This window comes from Sycon ciliatum, chromosome 8 (assembly GCF_964019385.1).
Source record: "Sycon ciliatum chromosome 8, ocSycCili1.1, whole genome shotgun sequence".
NCBI lineage: Eukaryota > Metazoa > Porifera > Calcarea > Leucosolenida > Sycettidae > Sycon > Sycon ciliatum.
Genome location: NC_088650.1, coordinates 6,917,790 through 6,928,420, shown reverse-complemented (window position 1 = coordinate 6,928,420; position 10,631 = coordinate 6,917,790). Strand labels below are relative to the sequence as shown.

Below are 10,631 nucleotides of genomic sequence, written 5' to 3'. Positions count from 1 at the left end.
CAACACTCATGTCCGACTAATTCAGTAATTGGTGTCTTTTTGAGGACACTTGGACAAGGCCAAGTAAAGCTAGAGTTCACAAAACGATGCAAAGGCATGTGAACACTGACTGAGGTACATACACCACGCACATGACTTCTTCTATACATCATGTGCTTAGAGCTGACCAAAATAATGCTTCAAGTTCTTATTCACTACTTCACTAAAGAGAATAGACCTCATCGAAATAGTTCAAAAGAAATAATTGTCTCCAAGAAAACTTTATTAGTCTTGGGTGTTGTAACTACATTCTGACTAAATTTCAGTCGGTATGACAATGCAAAATGGGATGATGTTCCAGTATAGATCAGCTTGTTCAGGGCCAATGACTCAGCACCAACGAGTACCACTTCCACTCTTTCAAGAGTGACGATCATGACATGTCACTGTTCACTCTACACAAATAAAAGTTTAAAAAAATACTTGTACACATGTCAAACACTTTTTTTTTTTTAAACAGAAAGAGGCCAGCCCCTTCCTCCTAATCCTAAACCGCACGATATGTAGTAGACAGACCGTTCCACCAACAGAGCCAACATTGACATGCAGTATGCACTAGTTAGTGAGACAGAACCCAGTGTCGCCTTGTCACTCAGTTCCATTCTGCACCTTACCTGTAACATTCAATCGAGACTAATAAAGGACAACATGTTGTGGCTGTCTCTTTGATCATACGAGACTGACCTCGTTCTACGCTTCCTAGTGAGAGCCACACAACAAACAACAACATCTGGCCCCCACCTACCTAAAAGTAAAAGCCAACAAAACAACACACTGAAGTCACATCTTGCATGCTACTGGTACTAAGGGCACACACTGCCAAGGCAGAATGTTACTAAGGAAACACTCCACCTTGGGAGCACTCTAGTACCAAGGCTCGGAGTACTCTACCTAGGGAGCCCTCTACCTAGGGAGCATGCTACCAAGGAAGCACTCTGCCGGTGTAGTCAATCAGCGTGCCGCTCTTCTCCTTATTCAGCTCTGCCATACGCTCAAACATGCTGGCCACGGACGCACTTGGCGTGAGCGGTGCATCCTCAGTGCCCATATCCGTCTTCACCCATCCTGGGTGCAGCAGCAGCGACACGATGCCAGCCTGCAGCAGCTCAAAGCCCACCTGCCGCCCGAGCATGTTCAGGGCAGCTTTACTGGCCCTATACTCGTCCATGCGCATCTCCACGCAAGCATTGGTCAGCGAGCCCAGCGTGCTAGCAATGTGCACGACCGCGGCACGCTGTATTCCATACTCTGACTTGCTGCTCGCCGCCACTGCTGCCTTTTCCAGGAGAGGCTTCAGAGCTTTGAGCACCATGATGGGCCCTACGGCATTAACGTGGAAGTGAGCGAGGAGTGAGTCGCTCGTGACTTGTCCAAGGCAGGTTGTGCGCTGTGCGTACCCACTGTTATTTATAAGCAGGTTCAGGCCCGTGTCTCCGAGGAGGCCCGTAACCACTTCGGCAGCACTCTGTATTGACCGATCACTGACTACGTCCAGCTGTACTAAGTGCAGGTTGCTGTGGCGCGATTTCAACTCCTCAAGGCTGACGACAGATCCAGAGCCCGGGCCGCTGCGATGTGTTGCTATAAGGCATGCCGGGGCAGCCGAGCTGGCCAGCATTTGCCTGACCATTTCCAGTCCAATGCCACGGTTAGCACCAGTGATGAGAACAGATCGTGGAAACATCCTACTACAGTGCTCCTAGGTCCAACCAGGGTGTGTCTGATCACTGTGTACTTCGGACACTGATACAAAAATTATACTGCACATGTATTCAAAAAAATGCGGAACGAAACACGGAAAGTGCTCTAGCTTGTTCGAGGGTTCGCAGCAGAAAATAAGAATACAACGGGTACGAGAAGGTACTGGTAGATAAACATGGCTTTGTTTTATCTCCGCTCTTCTTCTCCCCACTTCACGGCAAACATGTGAAATACGACATAACAATTAACATCATTTAAATAAAACTCGAATCGTTTTTCATTCTTTACGAGCTACTACTAGCTACTGTAGATCTCGAAGACTGAAGTCAGCTCAGTGCAAGTGAAGAGTCGAAGTCGAAGTCACTCGACGACGTCGCCGACGGCGACGAAGCTTCGAAGGACGAAAAAGAGAAACAAAACATTACGTCATGCCATATCGATGTCACGTCAGTGACGTCACCATTGTTACGTCACGCAGATCATGAATCATTAATTTTGTACAAAAAAAGCTTCGTCACGCGTCATTCGTCAAGCTTCGGCATTTTCATTTTGCTCTTGAAAAAATTATGAAAACAACATAATAATGCATATTGAAGTAAAGTAGTTCAGTAAAATGATCTGAAAACTGATTCCACCTACCTAGCTGTGGTTACCAATCTCTCTCTCTCAGTGTGTATGCAGTAGGAGACAGCGGAAGAGGAGGACAATGGCCCTCAGCCGGTTGTCACTCGGAGGAAGCCGTTCGCTGGGCCAGGTGTGTGCGCGTGCGCTCGCAACAGGACCACAGCCTCCAGATCCAAAAAGTGTATACTATGGAAGGTGGAGTGTGTCAGAAAGAGTAATTCAGCTACCTCACATCAAATTTCTGAAAACTGGCTGGGCCAGAAGGCCGAAGCGTGCACTCGAGCAAGAAAAGTTCAACATGCGTACTGTACCAAGAAATCGTTTTCTTGTGAACCAGCGCTTGATGGAAATGGACCAAGCTGGGGAGAAGATCAGTGATATCACTCAATCCGATGCTGATGAAGCCGAAAGTAGCGTAGCTGAGGATCACGAGGGAGAGAACGAGTCAGCCGGATTGCCTGGGTGAGCGCTTTGCAGTGCACTTCTTGCTGTGTATTTTTTGTGTGCGTTTGTAAGTGCATGCGGACTCGCTCACACACATGCACACGCACCTACTATGCACGCACGCCCGTAGCAAGAGAAGCATTCAAATCTGCAAGTGCACTGGGTGCACGCCCGCAGAATTTCTCAGTCCATGTTCAATACTAGCAACGATATTAGATGAGATCTGAAAGAAACAGATCAAGACTCGCACCAAATAAGCGTCCGATCCACACAACTGGTGACCACGTAGACATACATACACATACATACACACACACACACACACCACACACACACACAAACACACACGAGGGGCGTAGCACCCGCTACGACTGGTACGACCATGGCCGCACCACTTTTCGAAAAGTGTGGTCCGTCCGGAACGTGCAAAACCGTAATAAAAAAAATCAGGATCCATCGATGCATACCGGTATGCGCATCAGACTTTGACCTTTTTCTAGACTCGTACTCGTAGATCTGTTATGCATCTGCAGTCGTACTGAGTCTACTGTACTTGACTGCACACTGCACCAGAAGTGTGCCAGAAGTTCCCAGAACGCAGGATTTTGTGTCTTTTTTACAAAATTTTCCCGCGGGACGTCCCCCAGACCGCCTCCAACATGGCCTTCGGCCGCACCGACCTTTGGTCGTACCACTTCCCAAACCCCTCCTACGCCCCTGCACACACACACACACACACACACACACACACACACACACACACACACACACACACACACACACGTAGAGTAGTACAGCACAGCACAAACAAGGGTTTTGCAGTCTCGCTACTCTCAGTTTCCTGCTATTTCCGACCTCCATCAGACGACTCATGACCCGCTGGCTCTTGCCTTTCCCACTAATATGCTTGCATGCCGGTTTCATTTCGATTATTACTTCTCAGTCCCTGATGGCTTGCTCTAATAATTATGGGCTCGGTCAGTGTCGTGCAGTGTTATCGCATGAGCTAATTGTTTAGAAACTGGTGATGTTAGTGGACATTATAGCGTAACTTGTAGTTCCTTGGTCCTTTTAATAATTTTTTTTAAATCTAATAATTATACATGTACATGGTCTGTGGGCCATCATGACACCAGCCAGCCATGATGGGATATCGTCACGATGGGCAGAATGTCAGACGTGACCCTACCTGTATCAAGAGTACTGTAATTTCACAAATAATTTAATTTTCGGTGTACTTTTATTTTCAGCACTTTCGGTACGTCTGTTTCATACCTAAAATTTCAATACACTGAACAAACACCAACACACATAATCCAATAGGGAATTGCTCCTCTGTACCTAAAATTTCAGTTCATCTAACTGGCCTTTTGCCCCCATACCGAAAATATTGAGCACCTAAAATCTCTGAATTTAGAGTACTTCATTGACAGGGCCAGGGGTGGGTGGGGGGAATTGTATGACGATTGACTATAATCGCTGCAACCTCTTTTTTGTTCGTGCACTGCATGGGCTGGACATCTTAATTAATCAGGTTTTCCTGAAGATGGGCCTTGCCCGAAAATTCGAATAATTTCACACCTCTTTTTCTTTTAGTGATTGGTGTAGCCCAGAGACCGTTTGGAGAGTGAAGATGTATGAATATAGTGGATGGCTGCAGTGGAGTCTTCGCGTTTTGAGAATTGTGCTGGTTTGTTCCAAGAAAATTAGCGATAATGCCGGACGGCCCCTGGTGTGTTCAGCAGGTTGAGATCATATGTGCCTGGAAGCTACCATTCTTCACAGGGGTGACGTGGATTCTGAAGATGGGCCTTGCCCGAAAATTCGAATAATTTCACACCTCTTTTTCTTTTAGTGATTGGTGTAGCCCAGAGACCGTTTGGAGAGTGAAGATGTATGAATATAGTGGATGGCTGCAGTGGAGTCTTCGCGTTTTGAGAATTGTGCTGGTTTGTTCCAAGAAAATTAGCGATAATGCCGGACGGCCCCTGGTGTGTTCAGCAGGTTGAGATCATATGTGCCTGGAAGCTACCATTCTTCACAGAGGTGACGTGCATTCTGTTCAACTCTGTCTCTCTCTCTGTCTCTCTGTCTCTCTCTCTCTCTGTCTCTCTCTCTCTGTCTCTCTCCGTGTGTGCATTCACAGACTGAGCCTGTTCAATCGAAACCACCGTACCGTGGCACCGCATGAGGTTGACAAGAAGATGCATGCCATGGTCAAGCAGTACTACACTGCAGAAGATGGTGACGTCGACGGGGACTGGACCAGCATTGAACTAACCGACTTGTTGAAGAAATTCCATGTGAGTGATGCTGCCTGCATGCAGTTTCTCCTGTTTGTTACGCCGTATAGCATTTAGGGCTGCTTCACATAAGCACACTTATTTCGTGTCTGACTACCTGTCTGTGTACGTGTGTGTGTGTGTGTGTGTGTGTGTCTCTCTCTCTCTCTCTCTCTCTCTCTCTCTCTCTCTCTCTCTCTCTCTCTCTCTCTTTCCGTGCACTGGTGTGTATGTGTGTGTGCGTGTGTGTTGATATTATCAGTTGTTGGCACACTGTGGCAAGGAGTTTGACGCCATCATGTCCAACTCGCGCCTGACCGAAATGAAAACTGTGGGCGATGTTCTGGCACACTATCAGCGTGAGCCCGAGAAGATGGTGTATTACAAGAATTTGAACTTGGAGGAACTCCCGGAGAATGTCAAATTCCAGATCAAGCGCGAGTATGTGCTGCGCAAGGGTGATCTTGCCAACCAGGTACGGTGTAGTGTGAGGGGCGTGGTAGGGCAGTGTGGAGTGGTACGACCAGGGTGGGGGTGTCCCCCAGGGGAAAAAATCCGTTTTCTCGGCCAACATGGCATGTTTAGCGCTAAAAATCCGTTTTCTCGGCCAACATGGCATGTTTAGCGCTCTTTTATTGTGTGTGTTTTCTTTGGATGAATTGGGACCATCCTCGACTAAAAGTGGTACAACCATCGTCGTACTGGTCGTACCGTGTTTGACGCGCTTGAATGTGATGTGTTGCATTGATCAGGCTTGAATTCCGAAACCCATGATGACATTGTGTTGGCAAATTGAAGTTGTGTACCTTGTGCGCGACGCTCTTCAGTGGGTATGCTTCACTACATGATATACGGCAGTGACGCATCCTCAGAGGCACACCTGATTTATTGCAGTAAGACAACACGTCCTAATCAGATGTCTGTTAGGTACATAGTTGTACTACAGTTTGTGCGGGGGGGGGGGGGGGGGGGCTCTCTTTGATGGTATACCTTGACTTGTCTTTGTCCTGTGTGCTTTTTGGGCTCTGCCGTGCGCATTTTCCTTCTGCAGGATGAATATCGCAAGCGGAAAGCATCGTGGGCCACTGTCAAGCTAGCTGAAGGAGCCCATGCGTAACGTTGCCACGGCCACTGCTGCTCATTGGGCAGGCTGTATTGAAGCTTTCCGCAAAGACTTTAGAGCTGCTTTGCTCCTGATTTTATTATTGTCTACATCAAAGACGGGCCAGGCCATTTGGAAGATATGGTCAGGCCGCCGGTGCACAGCCACCCACCCCAACACACCAGAACAGAACAAGCCAAGAACTATGGACTGTTGCATTTCAACAGGTTAGCCTGCATAGGCAAGCACTTTTTGTACAGGAATTTTCTTGGAATCAAGTGTACATTTCTCAAGGATGACCCTAGGCAAGACGAAAACTGGTCGCGCTGAATATATTTCTTTGCTGTATCAAACGTGGCTAAAGGTTCAACGGTCGGCCAGGCTTTAATTCCAGCTATTATCTGGAAAAAGTCTTCATATTATAAGAACATGCGACTGACCGCTGAAATTATTTCTTAGCCACGTATTATCCAAAAAGAGGACCAAAAGTTTACAAGTTATCCGTTTTGTCCAACACTAACGGTTATAAGCAGAATACTGTTGAGTCAAAAATGTGCAACAATTAGCACAAAACTGACTGGTGAGATCATGACATTCAACGACCTGATGCTTCTGCTTATTACCGTTTAAATAGTGTTGGACAAAACGGATAACTTGTAAACTTTTGGTCCTCTTTTTGGATTTTTTAAAATCCTTGGCTCTCCATCCGAGTTTAATCCACGTATTATCAAGTGTACTTGTACTTAGTTGAACATCATGCAACACTGGGACATCTCCATCCAAAGTATTCTACTCTGGAGAAATCACACGCTCAATATTGATGTCAATAAATGTTCGTGTGCTTGCCATGGGCAAAATTAGACATAAACATGCTGCCCAGATTGCAAAAGTGTGCAAACAACAGCACGTTGCTGCATGTCATCTCTTTGCTGTGGGCCAGATGCGTGGCTCACTGCCTTCCCTCACATCGTACCGCAACATCAGCGCAGTCCAGAAGTCAAACACCACAGTCTCCCTGTACTGCCGTTTGTACGCAACTGGGGTTTCTGCACCCAAAGCTTGGAGATCGCGGTGGTACTTGGCGTTTTGGAATGAAACTGGGAAAATGTCTGTGCAAATTTGAGATATTGCAGGTTAACGAAAAGATATGTTAACGATCTTGCAGTCTTCAGGCATATCCGCATATAACACATATCAGGCATTACAGCCTCAACAGAACTTATTATGACGAAGAAATGTAAAATGAAGAAAGTGTCTGCTCCGAACGTCGGAGCTCGCGCTTCCTGCCGACTGGTTCACGATTGCGTCTGGAGCAGACACTTTCTTCACTAATCAGTAATCACCGCCGATGTCACAACATCTGTCATTTTGAAGAAATGTAATGTGTTAAAACGTTAGATTTACTTCCTCATTATATTCATATGTCTTTCAGTATGCATGAACACTGCACGTGCACCCAGAGTAGAAAACTGTACTGCCTTCAGATCATCTACATGCGTTTCATGTCGCAAAAGTTGAACTTTGGTCAACTTCTGCGACGGTGGCCTTGCGACCGCTGGACACAGGCATCTCCTTGTCGCAAATGTCGCACAGTGAAACCTGTCTAAGACGACCACTCAAGGGACCTTCAAAACATGGTCTCCTTATCCAGGGTCATTGGACTGAAAATAGCCTCCGTTGGTCCTGGTTTCGGTGGTCTTCTAGGACAGGTGGTCGCCTTATCAAGGTGGTCACCTTATCAAGGTGGTCACCTTGACAGGTTTTACTGTATGTCAAGACCTGGCAACTTCAAGTTGTCTCTGGTAGGGAGATCACCCTCCAGGTTGGGCTGCCAGTAGGGAGACAGGGACGTCGGAACTGGTGCGGCTTTCATCTTGTGATTTTTGAAAGCAATGAAATACAGTAAAACCTGGCAAGGCAACCACTCGGATAAGGCGACCACCTGTCCCAGAAGACCACTGCAACCAGGACCCAAGGATGCTATTTCCAGCCAAATGACCCTGGATAAGGAGAGCACCTGGTAACAGAGACCGTGTTTTGAAGGTCCCTTGAGCGGTCGTCTTAGACAGGTTTCACTGTATGGACCCGATTTCCGTAAAAAAAAATCCCCGGGGAGGACCCCGCGCCCTCCGCCCATTCATGACCGCAACAATGTCGAATACCTTGCGACGCCCCTGGGAGGTCTTGCCCTATAGCCTAAACATGTAGGGGTAAAACTGGTGCCTGCTATGTAAGCACATTGACCATGCATAGGCAGGGGCGTAGCAGCCGGTCCGGCCGGACCACTTTCTCGCCCAGAATGCAGGATTTTGCACCCTAATTTCAAAATTTTCCAGGGGGGACACCCCAGACCCCCCCCCCCTCCAACAGAGGTGCTACGCGCCTGATAGGGAAAGAATGCCACCTGCACTGACGAGTGGACCACTGTACAGGCATGGTTAGGGTGCGTTCAGACTACCGTGAATAGGGATAAAACGTGAAGGGCATTCCCACTACCGATAAACTAACGTTTAATACCGTTACTTACTAGGCATATGCGCATTCTGCCGGCAGAAAAATTGGCAGAATTCGGTACCTTTTCTGGTAAGTTTCATGCATGTTTGGTACGTGGATAAAGAAATGGAGCAGAATTCGAAGAATTGCCCGCCATAAGGTTTATATGGTTCTGCCAATTTCACTGCTTTTCGAGCAGAATCTGCCACCTCTTCGAGCATTATCCGCACACCCCTAACCGTTACGTAACTACTGTAAATATACAAATTTTCGGCAGCCATTTAATTTCGGCTATATTCGGCACCGACCCAAAACGCCGGTGAAATTTTTCACAGCATCTGTCGCACTATACCATGCCCTCTATACCCCACGCTGAAAATAAATCACCGCCGAAATGTCAAAAATCGTGAAGTGCCGAAATTTTGCAGCGCCGAAATTTTGTATATTTACAGTAAGTTGCAGCAAGAGTACATAACCCCCCCCCCCCCCCCCCCCAGATTGTGCAACGCCGATACAGCTCTGCATAGGGTCTTGGTCGAGCGGAATCGGATCTTCTGATGTCATGCGTACACTCCACACCAGCACAAGGCCGGTATCGAGGCAGAGCGCCGTTGTTTTTGATTCGAGAGTACCCGCGACTCCCCGGGTTCCCCTCAGATGTGTACGGTATTATGACGCAAAGATCCGATTACGCTCGACCAAGACCCTATGCAGAGCTGGATCAGGCGTTGCACACTCTGGGGGTTATGTACTCTCGGTTGCAGCTCTCACCACGGCACTGCGAAGGGATTTTCCCTTTTTCCCCCAGCCTAGGCTGGGGGAAAAAAAGTGCTCAGGCTAGCCTGAGCACTTTTTTACTGCCGCAGCACGTCACGTGATCAAATAACCTTGGAAACTTTCCCAATCGGTCACTTTTTATCAGTAGTCTGAACGCGCCTTTTGGCTTTAGCACACTTGCCGCAAAATCCGTGTCGAGCATGCTAGCACTGTAGCAGGGAGGTTTTCTGGTCGGGGGGAAAAAGGGAGATATTTCAAGAACATCAACAAAATCGGGCAATTTCCCGGCTGATAGTATTAGTAGAATTTGGCACCTCAGGCTCAGCACGTCGCACTTGGCGTTGCAGAAAGTGAATGGGCCGTCTTCTCGTACATGTACTCGTATGCTCTCTTGCCATCTACACACAACCTAACGTTACTGGTAATCATAAATCATAAAACATTCTCATATTATTATAACCTATAATTAAAGGGGAAGTCCGGTGAAAAATTTAAATTTCACAGTCCGTAGAGTTCGGGTCGCTGAGTCGAATGGTCTTTGTCCGAGGAGGCTGCGGCCTATGGTTCGTCAGATACGCCCAATCGAACAAGCGCGAATTTGAGCGCACATCACCCAGATCCAGGTGATGACGTCACAGCGTGCAGCCAGGTAGCCACACCATCTAGTTGTGTACAAAATGGCCATATTCGGAGCGCGTTCGATTGGGGAACCGTTTGTCGCAGCTTCTTCGGACCAAGACCATTCGATTCAGTGTTACAAACACTACTTTCCTTGTGATTTTCAGCTCGGTAAACCTCGAGGTTATACCGTATTTTAGCCGTTTCCGAGTTGGACTTTTTCCGTCAGCAAGGCCTCTACGGCTCTAGCAATGCGCTGCGTGCATGCTAGCTGTAGTGCAGTCAACAAACTCACACACGGAACTACTCGCGCACTGCCGTGCAGGGGTAGCTACAACAAGACTCGAGTCACAAGACTCAGAAAACTAGTCAACACACGTACACAGACTTGTCATGTACTACACTCGTATCAGTTCATGTGGTCAGAGAACGACGCTACGTGCGTTTCTCCTTGCCGGTGCCGGTGGTTGTGCTTTGAGAAAGAAAATTTTAGTTTTCCGCTCCAGTCCCGCCTCATTATTTTTTGCTACAGCGATGAGTGCACAACCGTG

At 47.6% G+C, this 10,631-nt stretch overlaps 2 protein-coding genes across 2 annotated transcripts; one reads left to right on the top strand and one right to left on the bottom strand.

Moving 5' to 3' along the window:
- Nucleotides 1-172: 172 nt before the first annotated feature.
- LOC135823073 (C-signal-like) lies at nucleotides 173-2,080 on the bottom strand. The gene has a single exon (XM_065335906.1). It carries the CDS (start codon nucleotides 1,721-1,723, stop codon nucleotides 959-961), a length of 765 nt encoding a protein of 254 aa, XP_065191978.1. The 5' UTR covers nucleotides 1,724-2,080; the 3' UTR covers nucleotides 173-958.
- Nucleotides 2,081-2,324: 244 nt separating this feature from the next.
- Nucleotides 2,325-7,060, top strand: LOC135823071 (uncharacterized). Its single transcript, XM_065335900.1, has 4 exons — nucleotides 2,325-2,826; nucleotides 4,955-5,111; nucleotides 5,353-5,565; nucleotides 6,142-7,060. The coding sequence occupies exons 1-4, from the start codon at nucleotides 2,447-2,449 to the stop codon at nucleotides 6,205-6,207; spliced, it is 816 nt and encodes a 271-aa protein (XP_065191972.1). The 5' UTR covers nucleotides 2,325-2,446; the 3' UTR covers nucleotides 6,208-7,060.
- Nucleotides 7,061-10,631: the final 3,571 nt, after the last annotated feature.